Source organism: Telopea speciosissima, chromosome 10 (genome assembly GCF_018873765.1).
Source record: "Telopea speciosissima isolate NSW1024214 ecotype Mountain lineage chromosome 10, Tspe_v1, whole genome shotgun sequence".
Lineage (NCBI taxonomy): Eukaryota > Viridiplantae > Streptophyta > Magnoliopsida > Proteales > Proteaceae > Telopea > Telopea speciosissima.
In genome coordinates, this window is record NC_057925.1 from 52699250 (window position 1) to 52726521 (window position 27272).

General features: G+C 39.3%; 1 protein-coding gene across 1 annotated transcript; it reads left to right on the plus strand.

Annotated features, from left to right (window-relative positions):
- The first annotated feature begins 12272 nt into the window (after positions 1 to 12272).
- LOC122644150 lies at positions 12273 to 27170 on the plus strand. Its single transcript, XM_043837766.1, has 5 exons — positions 12273 to 12504; positions 12750 to 13042; positions 13146 to 13235; positions 26339 to 26706; positions 26812 to 27170. The coding sequence occupies exons 1-5, from the start codon at positions 12321 to 12323 to the stop codon at positions 27074 to 27076; spliced, it is 1200 nt and encodes a 399-aa protein (XP_043693701.1). The 5' UTR covers positions 12273 to 12320; the 3' UTR covers positions 27077 to 27170.
- Positions 27171 to 27272: the final 102 nt, after the last annotated feature.

A 27272-nucleotide genomic window follows, 5' to 3' on the forward strand; every position in this document is an offset into this window, starting at 1 on the left:
GCCGAAAATTCTTATTTGGAGTAATGGAAAGAATGGGGTTCCCTAAAAGTTTTCTTAGTTGGGTGAAAGCTTGTGTTAATTCCCCAAGCTTCTCTATTCTCATTAATGGAAGCCCTGCGGGTTTTTTCTTTGGTGGAAGAGGTATTCGGCAGGGGGACCCCATCTCCCCTTATCTCTTTACTATTGCTATGGAAGGCTTCTCAGGATTGATGAGGAAGCTAGAAGTGGAGGGTCGTATTCAGTTGTTGCCACGGTGCAGAGCATTACATCTCTCTCATCTTATGTTCACGGATGACTTAATGATCTTTGTGAAGGCCATCCGTGAATCTGTTACCGCTAGTTTGGGGGCTTTAGAAGAGTTTGCTACCTATTCTGGGTTGCATCTCAATAAAGCTAAGTCCTCTATTATTTTAGGGAGCCTTACTCAAACTAGCAGACTACAACTTTTGGAATTAACGGGTTTCTCTGAAACCAAATTACCTATTAGGTATCTTGGTGTGCCTCTTCTTTCAGGGAGGTTATCTTTGGTGGATTGTGCTCCAATCTTAGATCTAGTGCAAAAAAAATTGGAGGGGTGGAAAGCCAGATTCTTATCCTATTGATCTCCTCAGTGCTTCAAGGATGCTATATTTACTAGTCCGGACTTTTTGGGTTACCCGGTAATGTAATTACCAAACTTGAGTCCTTATTTTCTAATTTCCTTTGGTTGGGTCCTTCTCTTGAGAGGAAAATCCATTATATATCTTGGGATGTCGTTTGCAAGCCTAAGTATGAAGGAGGTTTAGGAATTAAATGTATTAAAAACATGAATATAGCAGGAATTATGAAATAAATTTGGTGGATTGTTTCGCAGAAGAACAGCGTGTGGGTTAAATGGGTCAATAAGAAATATTTGAAGCATCACTCTATTTGGACTGTTAAAGTTCCCCAAAATTGTTCTTGGGTATGGAGAAAATTTTTAAAGTATAGAGATAAAATGGAACCATTGGTTCAGCACATTATTGGGAATGGTCTATCTACAAGATTATGGCTGGATAGGTGGCATCCAATGGGAGTACTTTTCAATTATTTTGGGGACAAAACTCGGTATGATGCAGGATCTAATCACCTATCCTTAGTTAAAGAAATTCTGCAAGATGGTCAATGGCATCCTAGACCCTCTAGATGTATTGCTTTACATGATATGTGGAGGGAGTTACCCGATGTGAAGAAACTTCATCATTCTGAATCCGATATGGTAGTATGGAAAGGTAATTCTACTGGTTTGTTTACTACTAAATCAGCCTGGGATCTTATTCGGAATAAAGTAAGGAAAGTGGAATGGTCTGCTGCGGTTTGGTTTTCTAGAAATACCAAGACAGTCTTTTACCACTTCGAGATGCATTGTGGATGCTATGCCAACCAAGGACCAGCTTATTAGACGACAGGTGGGGATAAATCCTAATTGTGTTTTTTGTTGGGCTGGTTGGAGAGTCGGAACCATCATTTCTTTGATTGTTCTTTCACTTCAAAAATATGGGGGGATATTCTCTCTTCTTGTACCCAAAGTAGAAGACAAGTTCAGAATGTGGAAGATGAAGCTGTTTGGATTAGATATGAGTTTAGTGGAGATGACCCCATTCAAAAAATTAGTAAGTTGGCTTTTTGTTCTACTATTCAGCATGTGTGGCAAGAGAGGAATTTTAGATTATTCCGTAATAAGACAAGAACAAGACCCCAAGTTGTTGCTGCAATTAAAGAAGATGTGCTTTTTAGGTGTGCCACCATTTCTCTTACTGGGACTTACACCCCTAGAAATCAGTTTCTTGTTGATAGTTGGGGAATTACTGTGCATTGGATTCCTACTGTTCCGAAGGCATGTTCATGGTATCGACCTCCTTAGTCTATGTTTGCTCTGCACTGTGATGGTTCTCTATCCCAAGAAAAGGCAACTTATGGAGGGCTGATTCGTGATGCTATGGGTCTCCCCATTATTGCTTTTGCAGATGTGGGTGTAGATAGATCAGTCCTTTCTATGGAGTTGTACACTATCTTCCGGGGTATGACTTTATGTATTGAAAAAGGCTTCTATAACGTGTCCATTCGGTCAAATTCCAAATTGGCTGTGGACTTGCTAAATGGAAAGATTAAAGGTCCATGGGCATTACAGTGGTTGAAGAGCAAAATCCACCATTTGAGTGCCTCTCTTTCTTCGGTGGAATATAAGCATGTGTGGAGGGAGGTGAATCAACCAGCAGATTACATTGCCTCTTTACCTACGGGTGATGAGGAGACTATTCTCCAACCGGTTGACTTCCCAGAGGAACTTTGTAAATTGGTTAAGGGGGATGCTGATTTCTGTATCTACTATCGGTTGTAACTTCCTTGTTTTGGCACTTTGGTTGATACGGGGCCTGTCCCGTTTTAGTTAGGGGCCTCCCATTCCCCTCTTTAAATATTTTAAAGAGGTTCTAGGTGGCTTCCTGTTTTTTTGTATATTTATTTTTTCCTTTTTCTTTTCTTAATATAATTTACTTATCCAAAAAAAAAGATTATTTGCTTTTCCCAAGATATAAAGTTGTGAAGATTATTGCTCTTGCCTTGTTCTGTCTACTTATGCAGATTATTTGCCAGCATTCCTCATGAAGATCATTAGCCTATGCATGGCTTATATTATAAATAAACATGCTGCCCTAATGGTTAGATTAATCCAATGTAGCCATACGGATGGCCTTTTCTTCTTTTCTTCTTCCTTTCTTCTTCTTGTTCTTCCTTTCTTTTATGCTTCACTGATCATTACTTGTTCCTATTTTGCCACAGTGGTAAAGCCATAATAAAGCAGACTACAAAGCTACCAAAAGAGAACTTCAGGGCTATACTGATAGCTGTAACTCAATGTTTATCCATGCTACAACAACCTATAGGCCTTCCTCTCTGTGTGTTGAGTATTAATCCCTCAAATTTCCTACATATTCAATTTCAGATGCTTAGATGGTCTCCATGACCAAAAGAACAAGTGGAAGAGATCCATTCAAAACATAGTTATCAAGGCGTCGCCTAACCGTCCAGGCTCCTTGAGCGCCTTGGTCCACCTAGATTTTGGACCCTCTCCCTTGGTCACCTTGCCGCCTTGATTACTATGCATTCGAAAGAAAGGAAGCCATAATTGAGATGTAGATTCTTGAATGGAGATTAAAAATGTTGAAGAAATCTGCCTTCCCATTACCAGAGAACCCAGAAAACCTTATATTCCGGAAGCTCACTTGGGATGGCATAATTGCTTGAAATGGAAGACATCTCAAAAAGATCAGGCCTTTGTTTTGTATTTTATTTTTATTTGGTTTTCATTAAGGAATTGTTTTATCTAACTCAGTTTTTGTGCCACTATAGAAAGGAAATGTGAAATTACTTAACTTCTCCCTGGGGGTAAAAGAAGGTGGTGTTGATATCGCAAGGGGTAAACAAAGAACAGTGAAGTGTCTCTCTTCACACCACACTGGTTTGTGTAGGATTTCCTTAGCAAAAAAAGGATGGGTGGATTTGTGGTAGCTTTCAAAGTACCAAGGAATTTAGCATAAGTATATCATCGTGTTCATCACATTGGAGATGAACCCAAGAGTGCCCTTCTACTTCTTCTCTTCAGTTAATAACCATTGGAGTCATGAATCAATGTAATGACTCCTAGTTATCAGTCTTAATTCAGAATCAAACTGAATTATGTAAATGCATCATTTGTCTCAACTAGAGATAAGACTAGCTAAGTAAAGGATTTTTCATCTAATTAATCCACCAAATTCTTTTCACTTGTCTCACATGATAAGCACATAGCAGACCCAAAAGAATTGGTACTCTGTAATCAGCCCCTCAAATTCATGCCCAAGTTCAAGTATATTGGTTCTCAAACCAGATTTTCCAAATAAGCAGTTTATCCCAACTAAAGGAAATAATTAACTATCAACAGAAATAGAATAAGAAACTGTCACAATATAGTGCCCACCTCTCCTTTTGTAATCTTCTGGTTGCAGCACTTGCAAGTAGCATGAGAAGTCTGAGAGACTTGAATGCCATATTCATCACCAGCACCTCCACTAGTATTTGAGGTTACGCCACCCTCTATGTACTTTATTGCTGATCTTCCCTCGAAGTATGTCTATGCTATCAACATCGTCAAGGCTGAAAGTGCAATATAGTAAATACATGGCAATTCCTTACCAACCAGTAAACTAGCATTCAATCCATAGTTGTCGCAACCCAAGGCATTTGCTCAAAGGGAGAAGGCAGGGATCACTTCTTGCAGATTATTCATTTTTACTATTTAGGAAAGAGCTCTCTGGAGGGGGTTCAGAAGCAAGGTGTCCAAGCCGGCCAAGGTGCATGGACGCCTAGGTATCACCTAGGCGACGCCTTGACAACTATGATTCAATCCCCTTGCTTCAATGCAGATTGTGGGAACTAAATATGAGAATACATACCTTTTGATCTATTTGCTTTCATAAGTATGCAATCAGCATGACTCCACATCTGTTTCAAAAGCAAGTAGAAATCAGATCCTCTGTAGCTGAAAGATAATTCAACAGAACAGAAAAGAGGGAAGAAGAAGGTTAAGCGAGTCAGAAGACAGGGGGGAAACAAAATGGAGCCAAAAGCAAATGAAGAACAGCTCCAGTGCAAGTTCTAGGGGCCAAACATACCCAGTCCAAAATTGCAATTGGGAGGAAAATGTGGCAGTCAAATGACTCAAGTCAATTAATCCTATACAGAATATATATTTGGTCACAAGACATCTTCCAGAAGTGGAAAGTAGCAATCCCAGCAAATCGATAAATTTTAAGGTAATAGTTCGTTCTACTGAGGGTCAAATCACATGACACATGTATGAAAACAACAAAGACAAACCTAAGTTACATCTAGAGTTCATTATAATATTCTTCAAAGGATAAATAAGGATTTTCAGAAGAAATGTTATCAATGTGATGCAGATTCATCACCGAAATGGGCTTATTTCTTTAGAAATAAGTCTAGGGTTGGGATATATATATGTTGGGCCTTTGATCCCAAGGGTTTTCTATGTGATAGGCCACTTTAATGAGCCTAAATTAGGGGTATATAGGTTGCATACGGGATTAGACCAATACTTAGTTTATTTTTATATTTTTTAATTGAATCGGTTCATATTGGTTGCATCCAATTGGTTCAATTTAAGTGATCATGTGACTTGGTTAAGTGGTCATGTGACAACTTAAGTGGTAATGTGACGTAAGTTGGGCTGGAGTAGGACTCTATAAGTCCAGTCATGTTTTGAATCTATTTCTTTTAGTATTTTAGTTTCCTAATCAGTTTAAGTTACCTAATAGGTTAAGGATTGGGTTAGGCCTTTCCTTTTTAGAGTAGAAGTCTATTTTTGAGTCTTTTATATAAGGTTGTAAGGGGGCAAAGCCTTGAACACGAATTTGATTAATGAAAAGCTTTTGTTTGGTGCCATTACTGCTGCCCTGCTCTGTTGAGTGTGCATCCTTGTGGTTCTATTAAGGTGGAAAGGGACTGGTGGGATCCGATTGACTCCTTACGCCGCGACGGCTGGGAGGATCTTCTTCAATTCAAAGGTGGTTCTATCCTTCATATCTGTTCAAGCTGTTGCAAATGAAATCTCCAGTAAGTTTGACACCCAATTTCTTCTTCTAACCCTCTAATCCTTTCCCCCAATCGATCCCTTATTTTTTGTTTGAATCCAATAAATCCTAACTCCATTAAACCCTAGATCTTGCTGCCCAATCATATTTAACCATTAGAATTACTTCAAATTCAAACCACAGCCTCTCCTTAACACCCTCTACACTCGACCCAAGCTGCTGCCCCTATTTCTCTTCCAAACTCCTAAATTTGACCTAATTTCTAAAACCCAAAACCCTAACCCTAATTTCTGGAATTTTAAATTCTCATCTAAACCTAACCAAACCTAGCTTTCTAAACTCTCCAAAACCTGCCTAGTTTAGTCCTATAAACTATATTCCCATTATCCTACCCTAGCCCTAGGAATTGACCTAAATCCTAGTGTTGTCCATTTGAACCAGTGGCCCCTTTTGTTATTTGATCCTGTTGTTTGGCTCCTAGTAGGTCTCCTACCTATCTAGGACTACATTACAATGAAATTGACATATCTAAGAAAATTAGAGAGAAAGAAACAACAAATTAAGAATATTAAGACAGTGCACCTTACTCCTTCAAAGATTACCCAAAAAATCCATCGGAAAACTCATAAGAAAGTGAACATAGTAACACGGTTAAACAAAGGCATCCTGCTGAACCAAATTATTACCGATCAATGCGATGATGACACATGGCAACACCGGAGACGATACAAACCAGGACTTCAGGTACCGAGCTGACCCATAAGATCGAAACCAGACAACCCCCGTGGCCGGACCATAATGTTCTTACGGCATGAGGACGAACTAGAACATCAAGATCTAGTATGGTCAGTGGAGTACGAGCCGACCCTAGGGATCCATCATCAAAGTCGTCCCGAAGGCTAGTCAAAATAGTACCTCCATACAAGTCGACCCTTCTAATCGGCCATCCAGTTCATCCCATACTACCTGTCAGAAGCCAGGCCGACCCCACTGCCACCTTACACACAACTTCCACATATAGATCTTTCAACTACCACCTCAGCAAGGCACACAACTTGATCAGCACGAAACTAAACCAATAGGGTAACCTAACCCGACGAGTAACCAACCCAGTTAGGTAAACCCTAACTGAAAAGAGAACTTTCGTGAAAGGAAGAAACACATTTTCCTCATGACCCCCTAACTGACAGGTGTCCTACCTAAGAAAAGCCACCTATCACTAAGAAGGGACTCTCCACAATTGTCTATCGTTGTGGCTCTACTTCGGTCTATCATCTTAACCCTATAAATAGCGAAGCCTAGTCCAGGTAAATGAGGGGAATTCATTTTCACTCTCGTCTATAGAGTTATCTGTTGCAACTTGCAAGAGATCTAACTTAAGCTTCACAGAGTCCGTGTCTCTCTTTGCCAATAAATAGGAACTTGAAAACTATAGTATTTAGCCTTTTAGACATTGTTGCACCGAAAACAAGCTCACGATTCATTGAGTTACCGTATTTAGCACAAGATTTGAGAACTGCTATAAGAAATCATTCAAGTATGCCACTGATGTCTTAACAACCCCCACCCCCAATTCACACAATGCCAGGGAAATTACCAGATAAAGCAAGCATACCGAGACAATTAACATCACTGGGTAACTATAATTCTACCAACTAAATGTGTCCAGGGAAGTAACAAAAGCACGTTTCGTGAAGCAAGGCAATAATTTTTTCATATGTAAGCACACATTGGGCTTTAAGCAGTAGGCAAACAAATCTAAATAAAACTTCAGTTTGCAACGGGCATTGCAACATATGAGCCTACATTACATCAACACAGAGGAGGGAAACCAAATTTGCAGCATTATGACCTTGGTAATGAAAAGAACGAGAGAGAGAGAGAGAGAGAGAAACAAAATGGGCTGTTGAGAGAAGTTACAGGCATGAAGCCATCGAATTGGGTAGCTTGGACCATTTTCCCCAATCTAAGCGTGTCCTCTTCGATGGTCTTCTTGCATGATTTGCAGGACGACCTCGACGCCTTCGCGTATTCCACCCTCCACGGCTTTGGCGGGTTCGCCTCCCGCTCAAGGCAGACTTTTCTATTGCTTGCTGCCTTTCTGCTCCTCTCGTAGGCTTCTATTCTGACTCTTCCTAAGGGAGAATCTAGAACCGGAACCGAAACCGAAACCCAATCGAATCGACCTAAATAAAATTGTTCGATTTAGTTTCAGTTTCATCCTATAAATCCTGAGTCGGCTTGGAAATCAAATGATGTCTAATGCATATATAAACCAAACCCAAGCCGAACCTAAACCATACTAATCTTTTTTTTGGTAGAACCTAAACCATACTAATCATGAAAGGTTAAAACACAAGTTCTAAGATTTCAGTTCTCACTCAATCACTTTTGCCTCTGTCTTTTACTCTTGAGTCTTCTCATTTATCTTCTGTGTGGTTATGCATGTTTTCTCGTTTCCCTTTTTTGTGCCTTCTTCTTGAGGATTGAGCTCTTCTCCCGTGTGGGACGATGTCTAGTGCATATTGTCCGATTGGGGAGGCCTCGATTCACATGCCATTGCATCGGGATACGTGCGGTAATGTGGATCGGAGCTCCTCAGCAGCACGATGTGCGCTAGACACCGTCCGGCGCACATGTGCACTAGAGAGGAGCCAGATCCTCTTCTTCAAGGCTAGTACAAGATATTCTCAAGTCTCATACGAACTGAATAAGTTAGACCGAATTATCGAAATAATATATGAATAAAATAAAATAAAATACAGAAGAAAATATATTAACAAAAAAAAACCGGCCCAATTTAGTTTCGATTTAAGGTTATGAAAATTATTTGTAGGATTAAGCGCTTGCCAATCCCCCAAAAGACGACTTGTGAGGGAAGGTCCAACTGTAATTCCTTATTACACACCAGTCAGCGTGCATCGCTCCCTCGCCCGAGCCGGAATCTGGGCAGGGCATTTTGGGTCACTCCCAACATTATTTCGTTTTGATTCATTTTTTAGTTTGTACAAATTATTTCTTTAATCAAACTGAAATCAAACTAAAAACTAGAAGCGGATCAAACTGAAAGCAATTGTTCAGAACATCCTCAAAAATTTTTTTCCCTTCTAGCCATACCATCTTCTCAGATTTATGAGCTGCCAAGTTAACTTGGCTCAGGTTTTGATAATCCCAAGTTGACTTGGTTGACACAATCCCAGGATCATTGGTCTAATGAGTACACCAATACAAGAAATTATTAGTGACACAATAGAAAATTTAGGGCTATGATAAAAAATGTTATAAGAGGCGTGTTGATATATCAATGAACTATGGTCATGTGTTTTTAAGTGAATTCTCTTGCTTGTGCCATTATTACTAGTTTCAGTTTTGGCGAAAGCTTTTGTCACCGAAGAGGGAGAGAGAATCTCTTCATTCATAGTGATTTGACATTGTGATTAGACTCCTAAAATAGTGAGTCTCGTAATTAACTTCCCACCCCATATTATCAAAGGTCTAAAATGTCCTTATTCGATAGAAATAAAGGGTAAGATCCTGTGGTTGAGGGGATTTTCTCCTTACCATGGGTGAATGAAAACTTGGTCTGTTTTATTGGAATTATTTTTAATGAGAACTATAAACTAACATTAATCAAGTACATCATTCACGACCAAGTTGTTATACTTACCTTGTCTAGTCGTAACAACTTCCCTATTAGCAATACATACATATTTAATATCCACATATTTAAAAGACATATCCATGACCGTGGTATGCGAATAAATATCTAAAAGGAAACATTATATATCCCAAGGTCATTCCGCTTGAGAACTTTGACTTAGTCATTCAACAGTGGCTTTGTCATTGGACCAAACTTTTACTCATTGAAATCCTTTGTCCATTGCTTGTTGCAAATCTCGCATGATGCTACTCACCTACGGTGCTAGCACATTCTGTAAAATACCATAATTCAAAGCAACATAATAGAAATGTGAATTAATAAAACTATCAAAGCCCATCCAGTCGCAAGGATAATCGGATCTATAATACCATCACAAAGTGAAGAAAAAGAAAGTCTGAAGGGAACATGTAGAAAGGAGTTAGTTCAATAAACAAGTTATATTCATGTTGTATTATTATTTTATAGAAGCACTTTGGGTCAAAGCACTTGTTTCAAAAAGCACTTTTTCAAGTGTGTGTCAAAGTTTCAAAATTGTGTTTTGTTTCATTCCCTCTTCTTTTGTTTCTCTCTTCTATTTTGTTTGAAATTGGTTGTACTCTCTTGTGTGCAAGAGGCTAAAACTCGCGCGCGCGTCGAGCAGGGCCGTGGTCGAGGTTGGGGTTGGGGTTGGGGTCGGGGTCGGGGTGTGGGTGTGGACAAAACCTTATAGGAGTTTTAATGTTTTGTTTAAAACTCGATTTAGTTCACCCGTGGTTCATCTATACGGTTGAACCACACTTGTCTATTCGTACATATATATGAATAGTTACACCCCCCCTGTACGTGGAGGTATACATACGGTCACACCTCCCATGTAAGGGTTACACCCGTACGTATATCACCTATATTCATACGGATGTATCCCTTCATGAAAGGGTACTCGAGATTATATATATACACCATGTCATGCCTGTTTTTGATATAGACAATAGAGACGTAATGTCCCCCGTGACCGTTCGCAGACAAACATCGTATTTTCGTTTAAGTAATAAGAGGGTTGTATAGCCGTTTGATATCCTTGGTACTCGTATTAGGTTCGCAACCTATATGTTTAGGAGTTGTATTTATCTTGGAGGGTAAGGTCTTCTTCCTTTCTGGTTCGTTTCACTCTGCAACTGGTGTGCGATAACAGGTATTTCTCTATTTCTGTATATCTGCTTTGTCTTACAGTATATGCCTAGTATAACAATTCACAATACCAATTTATAGAATCATTCATACATTTATTAATAATTTTAATAAGGGAAAAAGATTTCTGTCTGGGAGTTCAGGAGTGCGGCCTACGCCATCACTCCCATGAGTCTATCTCTCTCCTAATACGAAAAAAACACCTTTGCCCTGTTGTTTTGAGGAGGAGAGAGATAGACACATGAGAGTGTTGGCATCAGGCACACTCTCAGACAAAAAACTACTCCCCTTTTAATGATTGCAAAGAAAGCAACAAAGAAGATCCATAGTTTCTCAGTAAGAGTCAACAAAGAGGAACACACAAAAGTATCAAATAACTTAATCAAATGAAGATTTGAGAGATTTGGTATGTAACCCCAACAACCCAACAAATCAAATGTTTTTGGAAACAAAACAATAGAGGAATAAATGTTAGACCAATTCATTACCTGTCTTACACAAAGGACACATTGTCATGGCAGTAACAGAAAGAATCCATAATTTATCAGTAAGAGTCAACAAAGAAGAACACACCAAAGTATCAAATAACTTAGTCAAAGATGAAGATTAAAGAGATTTTGTACGTAACCCTAATGGCCCAACAAATCAAATGTTTTTAGAAACAAAACAATAGAGGAATAAATGTCAGACCAATTCATTACCTTTCTTACACAGAGGACAAATCGGATCAACACTATCAACCTTATTTAGTAAATCCTTCGTCGGAGCACCATTAATCAAGACATTCCATAAAAAACATCAATCTTAAGTTTTTAAACCATTTTTCAAATTTTCCTTATACATAGGGATTTATTTAGCCTATTCCCATTGTTATACACATATGCTTTTTTTCTGTGTGAAATGTTATACATATACTTAACCACAAGATGGGTATACATTTTACTATTATTAGGTAAATGGGATAAACACCCTTAGGAAACACATTAACAATGAGAGAGGTCTATTCCACTCAAGACTACACAAGAGTTCATAAACATTTAAACGGTTTGAAGGAGAATCCCCAATGACTAGGAAGAGACTATAATCCTTGTGATGTTTTTTTTTTGGGTAGAAATAAGCCTTAAGACTTGAAACCAACGGAAATGCAAATAGATTATTTTTTTTAAGGAGAGATAAATTCTGAGATATACTATTCCCAAATCTCAACTATTGCATATGGGTGAAAGGCTTTTTGTCACCCATGATGAAAAGAAAAATTTCTCTCTTTTTTTTTAATCTACCATGATTTGATATTGCGATTGAACTCTTATATAGCAAGTTTCATCATTAACTTTAGTCCCTATTGATGAAATTATGAAATAACATTCATCAATCGAAATAAACCTTGTGACTGAAAAGATTCTTTTTTCATTAGAGATGAAAGAAAACTCAATCCCACGATCTAGCAGGTAGCTCATGAGTTTCAATTCTCTATGAATCTTTGGAGTAGGGATGTCAAAATCAAACCAAAACCATATACCGAAATATTTTTGTTTTAAATTCATGACCGTTTTAAACGGCTTAAACCAAATCAAAGTAAGAAAAAACAAATCCCTCTAAGCATTTAAGAGATATTTAAACATTGAAATAAAAAAATTAAAACATTTAAATAATAATATTACAATTATTATAAGAAAACATGTAACATATTTTAATTCAATGTTAAGTTTCTATTTATTTTAATAAAAAATTAATGGGAAAAAAACCATTTAAATAAGGAATTAAAAAAATCATTTAAAACCATTTAGACCGTTTAAAACCGAAATCGGACTGTAATTGATAAAAAGTACACGACGTTGAAGTTCTTCCGTCTAACAGTTGAAGCAGAGTTTCTTCGAGCATCAATGGCGGATAACCTGTTTTTGGGCCTACCACCTCCCTCTGCAAAGCAACACACTCCTCCTGTTCCCCCTTCAGTCGCAGACCAACAAGCTTCTAACGCTAAAAAGAGGGGATCGTCTCCAGCTCCAGCTCCCATGCTCAAGAGCGCTCTTAAGCGAGAGAAACCTCCAGCAACGCAAACTGAAGGTGAGAGTAAACCCAGGTTACGCATTCCTTTTTGTCTCTCTCTTTTTTTTTATTGATGAAACGGACTTCCATTGGTCTTTGATGCAATTTACCAATTTCTAGGGTTTCTTGAATTCTTTACATCGTATTGACATGAGTCAATCAATTTGAATCTTATTAGATCTTTTCACACACTTCAAAACGCCCTAAACCTACAATTGAATCCTCTGTTCATAAAACAATTAATTGTTGTAATTTCTATGCAGCAACTGAAACACCTCAGAAACGTTTGAGGTTCAAAACAACCGTGGATGCGTCTGAAACACAAGTTATAGAAGCGATGGAGAGGATATCAGCGCACATTAAGAATCCCACCAAGTTCAGCAAGGCATCGAAACTTGCCATCCAACTTATTCAGGCTGGTAGTGTTAAGCCCGGAACTAGTGATCACTTCTTTGCCATACTAGAAGCTGCAATGTCTTCACCACCTGCTTGCACAGATCCTTCTGTTCGAGCAGATTATCATGCCCTGTTCTCAGCAGTTCAAAACATTACTGAGGTAAGGTCCCCCCCCCCTTTTGATGTGTAAAACTTCCAACAGTTCTCTCCGTAATAGATTTCTATCATCGTTCCTCACATGCTTATTTTTCTCCCATTTACAGTGCCTCGGTAAGAAGCAGAGAAACCAGTTAACAGCATGGACACTTAGGGCGGTGGTGGGAAATGATCTTTACACAGATGACAGCTTTGTGGTATGTACATGCTTTCAGTAAGCTTTATTATATTTGTATTGTTCTTAAAGATTTAATTGGACACTTGCTTAGGGTGGGGGTTTGAGTTGTGGATCCATTCGCTATTGATGAATTCAAAGAGTAGTTCGAAGGTTTGGAGGGGGTGGGGGGGGGGGGGATAGGTTTTGCTAGAGATGCCTGTAGAATCCTAAGCTAGAGTTTGCTGGCTGTTAAAAAATGTTCTTGGGGAAGAGGAGGGAGATAAGAATTAACAGAACTCACTGTAAACAGAGGAGGAGCCACTTTTGGTGGTGGTAATGTAGCATAAATCCTATTACACTTGATGAGGGAAAGAGTGAGTATTTATGGTCCCTGAAGTATGGTGATGTGGTGGCGAGGAAGTCTGTCTGTTTCAACCCAACTGAAACACTCATGCGATAGACCTATGTTTGACTGACATGGACAAGCGGTGCATCTACAACCTCAAGGGCTATACGACTTGGAGGGGGATAATTAACTCCTTGGAAGCCTCGGCCCCTGGGGTATGGTGATGTGTACTGCTGAGGATGAAGTCTGTAATAGTCTTGGTCATCCTCCAGTGTTATCATCACAAGTTTAAAAGGAATGGAGGACCCATTATGTAGTTAATCTACTGCCTCAAGGGCTTATGAGTTGGACAAGGAGGACATTTAACTTCCTTCCAGAAAGCCTCAGCATGTTTTGTATACATCTTGACTTCTTTCTGAATCACCCTCTTTGCCTAGAAGTTTCTTATTGTTGTTGTGAAGTTATAAGCAAACTTTTCCCTTAAAAGTAAAAAGTGGTTGTCTCCTCAAGAGTATTCTGAAAAGCAAGGGAGGAATCTGACTAGTAATTATGCAGCTGAAGTAACACAGTCCAAATCTCTTTGAAAAGTTTAATTAATCTATGAGAAAATGCTTGTGAACCTGTTGCTTAGACCTTTCTATCCACTTGGACTTCATTCATAGCATGCTATCTTGGTTGGATCGGCACCGCCCACTTTGGAAACCCAAACCCAAAAGGAACAGGCCTAATCCGGGTTTTGGGCTAATAGGGGCTGTTAGTAGTATATTTATTTATTTGGGGTTATTTTTGTCATTTAATGTTTATTAAATTTTTATTCTTGTTACTTGTTAGCATGTCAATAGATAAAGAATGTAGATTGTTTCAAACTCTACCATCATTTTAGAGTTTGAAAAGGAATTTTTTTATGTTTTTAACAACACTATGAAAGAGACTTGTATGGAATAAATGGAGTTACTGTTGGAGCCTAGAGTTGGCTGCAAAATCTTCTCCCTAGCCCCCATGGATTTGGTCTTCCACCCTTTCCAGTAAGATCTTTCTTTATTTCTTTTATTTGCTTTTCTCCTTACTCTTCTTTCCATTCCTTCACCATATTTTGTTCTTGTTGTCTGGCTACTGTTTCCCATAGTTTACCTTTCCAGTAAGATCTTTCTTTATTTCTTTTATTTGCTTTTCTCCTTACTCTTCTTTCCATTCCTTCACCATATTTTGTTCTTGTTCTCCTTACTCTTCTTTCCATTCCTTTACCATATTTTGTTCTTGTTGTCTGGCTACTATTTCCTTTACCATATTTTGAAAACTCTGGTGAATTACCAGATTGCCACTACCATTACACATTTACCTGTTTTATTACTAAATTGCCATGCCCCCTTTGTAAGCTTCAGTATATTTACAGAATTGCCATTACTTCTCATTTTTGAGTTATCTAATACTTGGGTGGGCCTATAAGCAATCCCAAGGCAGGGTTTTGAACCCGGGATTGCACCTCATTCCTTTATAATGGATGTCATAGTTTCAGGGGTACAATGGGCAAGTATGGATGCAATGGAAAAATTCAGGTCAGTTGCAACGCTTTTGTTGTCTTCCCTGTCTACTCTATTTAGAACATGTTACATTCTACTGGTATATTTGTCCTTAGTTATTTTGCTGCGGTGATAAAACCTTGGGCTAAAGACGCTGATTTTCTGAGGGAGGTCACTTTGTGTAAAAAATTTCCAAAGATTAGGATTGACAGGTAGGACTTAAACCCGCTTATAGCTCTTGTTATATTCTATATGAGTAAGGTCGTATGTGTCAATGCACAAATGATATAAATAAGAATGAGAGAGGAGAGCAACTTATTAAACACTCCTTCCTTTTGTCTCATCTTTTGTTTTCTATGCTTTCTGACCTAGAGGATCAAAGGTCAAACCTAGTTTTTCAAATCATTTGATTGTGCTGTATTGTGCTTGGTTTAGATTACCATTAAGTTATGTGTTGGGGGTTTGAATTGTTTGGAGCATAACTTGGTTGGGACCTAAGCTCCAGTATATTACTTTTTTTCTTTTGGGGTGGGGTGGGGTGGGGATGGGAGTTGTGTGTGTTGGGGGGGGGGGGGATGGGGTTGGAGAAATCAAGCTTCATTAAGATTTGAAATATTGTACTTGGGAAGGTAGTGCAGGAAAAAGTCATAGTTCTTTTGCTGGTGAGGGTTTTTTCCCCTCTTGGGTGGGAGGACCAGAAACAATCTTAACTAAAGAATTGTTATGTGCCACATTTGGAAATGGTGTGCATAAATGAAAAATTTATGTCTTCAGCTGATAAAGTTCTGCAGCAAGATAGGAGTGGTAATGGTTATGTAAATTTCCTCTTTAGTGTCATTTGAACCATTATCAATGGGCCCTATGCATCAAAATGTTGAATTTAAAGTATATTTTCCATTTTTAAGTTGCAATTGGTAGAAAAGAGAACAGAGGACCTTTGGTTGTGCAATGGCCTTATGTTTTGATTTGACTACTGAACAATATTCTGACTTGATATGGTATAAGTGTGTCAGACTTTGGCATGGATAATTTGTTGGATGTGGCACAGCTTTCATTCCTGTGAGTAATCATTGTTATTAGGCCATTTAGATTGTAGCTGTATCATACACCCGCATGGTCATGAAATTAATATTTCATTACCAGTATTAATGCAATAACAGTCCCAATTAGAAATCTAGAAGTCTTGCTAACCCGGATCCATAGTTATCAAGGCGGCAAGGCGACCATGGCGTTCGAGGGCCTTCCTAAGCTCCTTGGCGATATGGCGGCCTCAAGGCGTCGCCTTGGCGAACAAGGCGTTCTAGTGCTCTTTTTTTTATATAACCATTTTATTAGGTATAAATAGCATATTAATTTTTATATAAATCTACTTGTATCCTAAATAAATATGAAAGAATTGAAGTACATAATCAAGGAATTGCAAAATAGCATAATCATTAATCATGACATGTCGGCTAAGGGTAGGGCATATCTACAAAAACCTTAAAGACCTCCACGGAAAAGAGGGAAAGATAAAACAAAACGAAAAGACCTCTCTCCTAAGTCCATCCAAATGCAGCCAAGAGAGCGGCCCAATCAAAAGTTCAAAACCATTCATAAATATGAAATATTTACAAGTTCTGGTCTTGTGATCACTTCATTTTAGTCCAATAAAGAAACCATTCAATTCTGTGAAAAAAAAGGAGGAAAAGAAAGAAAGACAAGATTGAATGAAGTTAAAGGAACTGTTTGTTACTCCACAGTCTACGGTTCTCTTTAGAAACAAACAAAAGAACATACAAGACTGGAGATGTCGATGGAGAGTGGAGAGGTTAGAAGGGGTTTAGGTTTTGAGAGGGAGGACTGAGAAGTGAAAACTTGAGAAGGAGTCGAAGGACTGAGGTCTGAGCTCTGACAGAGTTGCTGCAAGTCGCCGCCTCACCGGACGCCGGTGGAGGATGGGGACTGAGAGGGAGGACTGAGAAGGAGTCAAAGCCTTGAAGGACTGAGGTCTGAGCTGAGCTCTGTCGGAGTCGCTGCAAGTCGCCGCTGCGCTGCTTCTTTTCTCTTTCATTTTTTTCTTTTTGATTTTGGTATGTCCCGCGAAGGTGATTAGGTGAATCGAGTTTGGCATTGGTATTTAGGTTTTGGGTTTTTTTTTTAAAGTTTAACATATGATTCCATGCTTCTCACAGCATGGAACCAAAAATGTACAACCAATGACTTATTTTCAATTAGAATAACTTAAAAGTACTTAAAAAAAGTTAAAAAACAAAAATATAAAAAAAACACCAAAAAGCGACTGCCTTGCTCACAAGGCGTCCTAAGGCGTCGCCTTGGTCGCCTAGGAGACGCCTTGTTGACCAAGGCGGTCGCCTTTCTTACATACCATAAGGCACCCCATCGCCATATCCCCAGATTTCCGCCTGGACGCCATGGCGACGCCTTGATAACTATGCCCGGATCTTCAGAAAATAGGAAATTAATGAGAGAAATATTATTACAACAACTAGTGAGATCAGAATGGACCAATATTTTGGTCAAGTGTCCTAGGACACTACTGATCCACAATAGATCTCAGAAAATTGAAGCCAAATCTCAGGTGTGTAGAGAAGTCCTAGTACGTATAGGAGAACAGACCAACAGAGATGGTTCTGATATTTGGCTTTTCAACTTCTGGAATTCAAAAATGAACTCAAAGAACAGATTTCCAGAAACTTAGATCCCAAGTTTCAAGCGATTCTAAGCAGAATTGAGTGAGATATAGAACTAGAAAGCAGACTGAAAATACGAACTATAACAGGGGTGCCACAAGTTAAAGAGAGATTGGATGATCTGATCTATAGTTTGGTAAGAGATTAAGATGGAAAAGTAAAAAGATAATTGGTCAGGGTCCACCTGCTCGGGCTGGCTTGGCCACCAAGAATACCCCTTGAGAACCTACCCAAGTCAGCCCATTTAATCGAGTGTCATTATACTAATAAAACTCAACTTTCATTAGTCATAAAAAATGGTTTAAGTGATAGTGAAAGGTTTCAGTTACCCAAATCTCAGGTTCAAACGTTGAGCGTTTAATAAGTTGTATAGATTAAAATTCATCCCAGGTATAACACCAGAAAGAAGAACAGCAAAGTAACATCAAAGAAGAAAAGAGATAGGGAGGGGAACTGTACCTGGAAGATGAAGAAGAAGAAGAAGAACAGAACAGCAAAGTAACGTCAAAGAAAAAAAGAGATAGGGAGGGGAAACTGTACCTGGAAGATGAAGAAGAAGAAGAAGAAGGGAGGATCTCGCTGGGAAGGAGAGAAGAGAGAAAGAGATATCGCAGGGAAGAAAGGGGGCGGGAAGGAAGTTCACACAACCATGCCACACTGTTACTCACAATTCAACACTCAATTCATTCTCATGCTGCAATCTTCAATGTATTACATGAATATAAAGGAAAACTTTTAACATTACAATGGAAACTTACTAAAAAAAGGAATCTAAGCAATCTAGGCAACATCTCAAATAAAGAAAGTACCAAATAACTCCTACGTAATCTTACTCTACTAAATAAAACAAAATAAATAAAACGATAAAAGACCATCCTAATAAAGAAAAAAAAATATAATTTATTCTATTAGATAAAAAAAAGGTCGTACCCAGTGCACAAGGCTCCCGCGTTTAGTAGGGTATGGGGAGGGTCTAATGTACGCAGCCTTACCCCTGTTTCCAGAGAGGCTGTTTCCAGAATTTATTCTACTAGATCCAAAGAACAAATTTGGACCCAGTTCATCTCTATCTGGGCTCCCCAACGGGTTTGGACCGGTCCAAGAAAGTGCACCTGCATCAGATAGGCCATTATCATGGTTCGAGGTTTCACGAGATTTCGTCAAGTTTCAATGAAAAATTTCGGTTTCACAAGGTATCAAAATACAAGTTTTACTAAGTTTCGACTGAAATTTTGGTCAAAATTGTTCCAATCCTTTGTTACAAATACAAAGTTCTGCACGGAATTGGTCGAAATTTTGACCCATTTCGTGAGTTCTGTCTAGTTTCCACAGAAAACCTTGAAAACTCCATTTTTCTTGCTCTTTTGGACAAACCACTGCCATACAATCTTGGAATCAGTGCTTGGGCAGTAGAAGAATGCAGTGGAAGTGACCATTTTGTAAGGATCTTAGAACCTTAGGGTTAATACTTAGTGTTTGGAGGTCAATGGTATATATGTTGGATACCGTTGGCCAAGCTACGGTCTCACAAAGTCGGTTTTTCTCCTGTTCAAAAATTAATTATTTAATTTTAAAATTACAAAAAATCATATAAATAGGGGAAAAAATTATCTTTTGGTTTCGAAATTCTTAAAATTGGTTGAAGTATTGTTTCTGTATTTACAACTGAAAATGCTGATTCATGTCTCATTCCATTATTATTTTTGAGAAATTATGGTATTATTATTTCTACAAAAATTATAAAAATTAAGGGAAAAAAAAAAAAAGTTGGGGAAAAATAGGAAATAGCTATATGATTGTTTTTGGAGTTTGAAATGATGTAGAATAGCTGATATGAATGCAACTTTTTATGTAACAGTGTTAGAAGAAGATCCCACAATGGTTGAGGGTGGATATGGAGATATAGCATGGAGGCATGGAGTATATATGGGAAATGACAAGAAAAAGTCTCAGCATAGTTATTGTCACAAGATACTAAATTCAGGAGATGCTACTAGACTGAAGTGGCATCTAGCTGGTGGCTACAGGGATGTGGCCAAATGCACCAAGGTTCTTTAAAAGGTACAGCAGGCCATGGCTAAGTTCTTGAAGGCAGGAGGACAAAAGAAGGCCAAAATGCAAAAGGCAAGATATGTGTTTGATGAGGCAGTGTTAGAGTGACACCTACAGGCTACCTCTGATGACTCTGACAGTGATTACAGGCTTGATGATTTCGAGACAGAGGCAGGCTGGAGACAGTTCCAACAGGCTAAGGTAGAGAGCCGAGTCTCACATCAAATGGAGAGGGTTAGGGATGCAGAGATGGGGAAAGGAGTTAGTGCCTCCGTCTCTAGAGCAGCTGCACCAGAGACGGGGTCCACAGGGGAGAGGAGGAAGAAGCAGAGGCAGGGAGATTTGCCTTTCAGGAGGTCATAAAGTATGTGGGCACCCCCCACCATAAGTACCAATACAGATGATGATCCCATTGAGGTTCTTCAGTAGGATTCTCTGATAAACAGAACTTAGGATATCAGACAAAGAACTATAAAGGAAGTCTGGGGTGATTAGAAGGGAAAGTTAGTGATGCCGTTCCGAAGCTCTTCTTTAATATTATCCCAACTAATGCTGCTCATGGACCATACTACCAGGCCATGCTTGACACTGCAGGGAAGGTTGGCCTAGGAGTGAAGGGGCTCACTCCATGGGAATTGACAAATCTCTATTTGCCCCAACAAAAGCAAGAGTTGGACGATTAAATTGACACATTGAAGAGGACATGATGTGTGATGGTTGGATTGGACCCACTAGACAGTTCATCATCAATTTCATGGTCTATTAAGATGGTAAGACTATCTTTTTAAATTCTATGGATGCATCCAAGAAGAGAAGGATGCAAATTATATCTACGAGTTGTTGAAGGATGTTGTGGATGAGCAGGGCCACAGATCATTGTTTAAGTGGTGACGAACAATGGAAGCAACTTTAAGAAGGCAGGTGAGAGATTGATAAATAGGCACAACGACAAATCCACCTCTTTTGGATACCATGTGCAGCCCATTGCATTGACATCATGCTTAAGGACATGGGGAAGAGATCCTTGGTGGTGGGTGTGGTCGAGCGGGCAATACAAGTGACCACATTTGTCTATAACCATGGATATGCTTGATAAATATTGTGGGAGTAGTGTGATAGAGATTTGGTGAGGCTTGGCATTATTCGATTTGCCACCAACTATATTGCATTGAAGAGTTTTGAGGCGAAGATGGTTGGTCTGAGGTCCATGTTCGCTTATGAGGAATGGTTTGGTTGGAGGGAGTCAGGTTTTGCTACAGGGTAGGGCAACATAGGCTACCATCTCTAGTGACCAGTTCTAGCAAGACCTGAAGAAGGTCCTTTTTACATTGGAACTAGTTGTAAAGTACTTAGGATGGTAGACTTTGAGAAGAAGCGTACCTTGCCACATCTGTATGCTGCCATGGAGATGATGAAGGAATGCGTAAGAGAAGTGTTGCCTCGAGGTGGGAAGGCGTACCTGAAAGTTGTTGAGGACCGATGGGAGAAGCACTTGATGCATCCACTATATAGAGTTGATGGGTTTTATATGTTTAGTTCAAGGTCTTAAGTTAATTTACATTCCATTTACATATTCGTAAGCATTGACAAGTTATTTATGTAATGCTCAATTTACTATCACAATCCCAAGTATCACTACAAGCGTCGACTTAGGATGGATGAATCACTGGTAGAAGCAGTGGAAAATGTTGTGGTCAAGTTGGAGCATAATGCAAGTATACAGTTGAAATACAATAATGATGTGAGAGTTGGTAGTCACTAATTAGTCCAATATTTATAAGGAATGTAATTACTTGATTTATATTAATGCGAGACATGTTTGAAATAAATATAGAAAGAGATCTTCAGGGATGCTCTTGGGACTTTTGGTCTTGCAGCTGCAAAGTCTATGAGAGAAGGCACAAAACCTGCTAGGTCTACTGCATTATTTGTAATCTTGTCTTCATTGAATTCATATACTTATGTACCAACTACCAAGTACAATTACTTAACATGAATAATCTTAATATTCTAATGTAGGCGAATGGTGGGTATTCTAGGGGAGAAATGCACCTAACTTGAGAAAGATAGCAATCAAGGTGCTCTCCCAAAACTTTTTTCACTTCCGGATGTGAGCGCAGTTCGAGTACAGTCTACCTCATCCGCTCCAAGAGGATCCTTGGTCACCTTGGACGCCTAGGCGTGCGCCTTGCCACCATGGCGGTGTCGCCTTGATTTTTGACCCTCTAAAAGGTCATGGCCGCCTTCCCGCCTTGATAACTATGTCCAAGAGGCGGAACTGATTGAGTCACAAATGACTAGAGCAGTTGGTGTTTGTGAATTATAACATGAGACTGAGGATGCTACACATACGCCAAGGCATGGACGGTGGTAATAAAGATATGATCAAGCTTGCCAACATTTTTTGAGGTTGACTTGGATGATGAGGAGGATCCCTTATACTAGTGGGTCAAGGATCGAGGTGATTCTAATATGGATGAGGCTGGGGGTAGGCTTGACCCCGAGATAGCTAGTCAGATGGGTGCTTATGTGGACTAGTATATGGCGTTTTAAGAGGGTCGTGTAATTCACACAACCCAATCGTTCAAGACTCATCCTAGCGTTGATGGTGATGATGAGGACCCTGCCTGGTCACATTCTAGTGGCCACACTCCCACAATCCCCATTTGATGGTGGTGGTGGTGGTGATGATGATGATGATAATGGTGATAGTGGTGATGGGGGGATACACGAGAGGTACCACTACCAAGAGCCAGAGCCAGTGCGCTTCAGAGGCAAGGGTCAATTCACTCATGCCACACAAGATGAGGACCACAGAATATGTGCCCCCACACATGTAGGCTACTATAGAGGCCCGTGTCGCCGATTCATACCATCACCCAAGGAGGAATATGATGGCCTGGAGTCCATGGGTGTTGATGTCACGAGCTTGACTAACACTCTCAGAGGCCTGAGTGTGCAGGAGGTGGTATGCATGGGGAGTAGTGGCGTGCACCATCATATGGATATGACACGGGGAGCGCCGGTTCCCACTATACTGGATATGGTTGGTTTGGGCAGTTTAACTCTTCATCATCATTACCCTCTACTTCTGAGTATGATGATCAGTCGCATACTGAGTCAAATTTTGTGGACAACATCTTCGGGTTCCCAACCTCCTAGCCATACATGTTAGTGTTGGTTTCAGTTCCACATGCACCATCCACTAGCAATGGCTCTCAATTGAGTTCCTTACGGTTCAGAGATCTATACCCTAGGTTAGGGTACCTCTAGTAGGTTGACGATTCCATTTATTGGGCTGCTATGGATGACCTGACCTTGAGCCTTTTTTTCGCCATACTATGACATGGCCAACTTTTATGATTCAGTTGGAGGAAAACTTGATTCGGCATCAGCAGCATTCTAGTAGTTTTGATTCGGCCCGACACTCGTTTCAAAACTAGGAGTCTAAGGCTATCTTTGGTATAGTTTTTATTTTTGGTTTTCACCTTTAAAAACGTTTTTGGTTGCGTTTGGTATCGTTTATGGAGCCTGTTTCTAGTTAAAAAGAATGAAAAAAAATCAAAAACCAAAAACATATGGAAAGCCATTTATGGTTTTTCGTTGAAAACTGTGTTCTGCTATTTGTGCGGACACTTTAATGAGCATGTGCTCATAAACCCAAAAATTGAAGGGTAAAATAGTAAATTGCTTCTGTTTTTAAAAAAGGCAAGCCTCTTCTCCTCCTTCTTCTTCATCGATCAAGTGAGAGAATGAGGAGACCAAAACCATGAAACGATGAAGAATGGGCCACGAAGGTGGAGGGTACGGCAGCTAATGCCGCCACCGACTGCAGTTAATTTTATATCTGAAGTTTGTTTCCCCATTCACCCCACCCTTTTTTTTCCTTCTCTTTTTACCGTCTTCTACCTCTGCATCAGCTTCGTTTGGGACTTATTCGTTTCTTTTCCTTTATTGTCGTTTTTCAGAATTTAGGGTTTCTGGTTACTTGGCTTGTTCCTGTTGTGGCTTTTCGATCTTATTTTGGTTTCTTTAGTTTTCTGATTCGCACTTCCGGAAGGAGAAGGGCATGACCCTCTATTTGCCAGATTACCAGAACCATGGAGCTCTATCGCAGAGGCCATTCATGGCCGTATCGACCAAGAATCGGGCTCTGGAGCCACCTTTAAAATGGTGTGCTATATGAGAGAAGGAATAGAATGAAAAACCAATTTGATGTCATAGATTGCTAGCCAGCTTGAATCGTCAGACCTGACTTTTTCCTTCCATACAGTTGCTAATCAATCATGCCAGGAGATGAGTTCTTCCCCCTCCACAGGTCCCGTTCAGAATTTAGTCAATGATACAGGGAAAATGAAGAGAAAAAAGAGGAACGCCCTGCAGCAAGAACCAGCAGAGGCCAGAATTGATGAGCACATTCTCCACCTTAGAAGCAGTAACTGAAGGCGTTACTATGGAGAGGCAGATAGCCAAGGAGGAGAGAAGCCATGCTTGGGATGGGCCATGGAACCCACTGACGAAGTTTGGGGGAGGCTGCGACACAAGAACCCGCACCAGAAAGATTCACTGAACGTGAATTACATGAAGCAGCTCCAAAGGTCATCGAGGCTGCTGTTTCAGAAGGGAGCTTGCCTCGAGGCTGCTGCTTCAGAAAGATTCCCTTTCTTTCTTTAATTTGGGCTTCTTCTCATCCCTTTCCGTTTTCTTGGAAGGAAGATGGGTGAAGGGGGAATATCTTCACACACCATTTCTTCATAAAAACTATTCTTCACATGACCATACCAAACCATTTTTCATTCTATATTCTATTATGGCTAATGGTTACCAAACGATTTTTAGTTTTTAATCAAAAATGGTTTTCATTAATGATTTTTGTTAAATAGACAAAAATAAAAAATAAAAACTATGCCAAAGATAGCCTAAGACTCTAGGATGAGCATAGGGGTGATTCATGGCTTGTATTGTACTATTGGTGACGTGAATATATTTGAATCTTTGTGACAAACCATGTATGATCCATGATTTATGAAGTGGTTTATAATTTGATTTTGAATCATTCCTAATACATATTCAAGTTGTTTTATTTGAATTATATGTGTTCTAGTACTAAACAATGTGTGTAATAGCCCATATTAGAGAATGTATACAACGTACACTACCAACCTAGGGTTTGAAGTCAAACCACCATTTCAGGTGTGATTTTTAAAATCTAATTTTAAAATCTAAGGGTTCAATTATGTTAAGAGGGCATAAAATAGGCTGTCTTACAAGATTCAGGACCTAATTTGGCCATTTGGCCCATGAAACCAATCATCGAAACTTGAAAAAAAAAAGTACAAGTTTCGACTGAAATTTCGGTTTTGAACGAAACATTTCAGTTTTGAGCCTGGTTTCAACCAAGCTCGAAACCGAAACCTCGAACTATGGCCATTATAAGTATAGAATTTATAAATTGACCCTCGAGTACTCCTAAACTGATTTGGAAGTCAAACTACTACTTTGAGTAGTAAAATCAGACATATATTTGACAGTCCTACTCAGAGTAGGACCCTAAAACTGTAGCATAATCGAATAAGTAAATCCCAACCAGATTTCCTAATAACTCTAGGACTTAACTCAGCTAACTTCTAACATGAGACAATAAAGATCGACTCTGATAACCTCAAGGATTTGGATTAAACTCATTCTACTTGACTAATCTCGTATTCCTAGCTCCTACCCCGTATTCTAGGGCCATTAAAGTGGCCAATTACAATGAAAACCTCTTGTCGGGCTTTTGGCCCACATATTTAACCTGAACCAATGCTTATTTCCACTAAAATAAACCTGTTTCTGTGATTTGCCAGCATCAAGTATCTTTTCCAACTGGTAACTTTCTGTAGGGAAGATTAGAAGAATTTGTGATTCTTCAGCCTTCACTGTATGTTTACTTCTAAAGACTTAACTCACCCTCTGAGCTCAAAAGCGAAGCAGTGACTTTGTTTGTGGTTGATTCTGGGATCCTCTTGGACCTATGTTTTAGGAGGTTTTCTTGAGTGTGAGTTCCCGAGTGCTTTCAAGTGGTTAGACTTCTGAGGAGGTATTCCTTTCTAGAAACTGGGTGGTGTTCTTATGTCCAAATTCTTGTTTTTACCATGCTTCCTGTTCTAACCAGGATGGGAGATCCCTCCCTTGCTAAGGTATATTTGGACAAATCCATGTTCTGGAAATTATAAGGCCTTGGGTTTGGAGATCGCATTAAGGTTAACACTTAATGTATATCACAAGGAGGTTTAAGGCATTATGCCTCTTTCCTTGGATTTCGGTGTGAACTTTAGTGCCCATCTTTTTTCAATAATTTGGCATTGTTCCTTATGCCAAGCTCTAGAAAAATTTCAATCCTATATCTGTTATTTTACCAATTTCCTGAAAGAATCATGGACCAAACGTTGGCTGATGAATGGGTTTTGGATTCATGTCATCTCATCAATGAACAATTATTTTCTCTCTAATTTGCACCATAACTGATGCTTAGTGGTGTCACCATTTACAGTTCTCAAAAGCAGCTGGGAAAATAAAAGAAGCCATATCAAATCTTCCTGTTGCAACCAATGATGATGACAAAGAGGAGGCTGCAGCCCTGAAAGAGGAGAGAGAAGTTGCAGATACAGATCAACAAGAGCAGGAGGACAAGTCATCTCCCTCATCTGAAGCACATCTTAAAACAGAGTTTGATCCTTTTAGACTGGATGCCCTGCTTCGTAGCACATCAAAGAAAGATGAGAAAGTCAAGGGAAAGAAAGAAGCAGCAGCTATGAGTAAGAAAGCAGAAGAAAATGAGTCGAAGAGATTTCTCAAGTCACAGAGAGAAGCTTTAATTCTCTGTTTAGAGATTGCTGCAAGACGTTACAAAATTCCATGGTCAGCTTCTTGTTTCTTTTTTTATTTTTTATTTTTTTATTAACCCCCTTAATGTTTGGTATGATGTTATTTGGCTTATTACTTTATTCTATTACCTTTTTTCAGGTGCCAAACTGTCATAGACATTCTAGTTAAATATGCCTTTGATAATGTAGAGAGGTTCACATCTCAACAAAGAGATGCGATTGGGAAACTTTGGACATCTATTCGAGAACAGCATACACGCAGGAAACAAGGGAAATCAGTGACTGGAAAACTGGATATGAATGCTTTTGAATTTCTACAGCAGAAATATGCTAATGAGAAGATTAGCATTCGGCATGCTGTTGGCGGAGGGGGCGACCGTCGTGCACAACAGTGGCTGGGTTGATGACCTTTATTCTTTTCCTACTTTTGTATCAAAGCATTGATGGTATTAGCAGACCAGGAAAGAAAAAATGAAGTAAATTATTAGGTTCTATAACCTCTTGATCTTCTGGTGAATGTAGGGCTACAACTGAAAACTGGGGAGATTGGCATTGACATAATGAAGTTCTGTAGTTAAAATTAATGTATATTTTGTAGTG

Excerpts from the sequence above, each read along its gene's own strand:
- LOC122644150 (XM_043837766.1), top strand. The coding sequence starts at position 12,321 with ATGGCGGATAACCTGTTTTTGGGCCTACCACCTCCCTCTGCAAAGCAA. Across the intron at positions 12,505-12,749 it reads TCCAGCAACGCAAACTGAAG|CAACTGAAACACCTCAGAAA; the intron begins GTGAGAGTAAAC and ends ATTTCTATGCAG. Across the intron at positions 26,707-26,811 it reads AGACGTTACAAAATTCCATG|GTGCCAAACTGTCATAGACA; the intron begins GTCAGCTTCTTG and ends ACCTTTTTTCAG.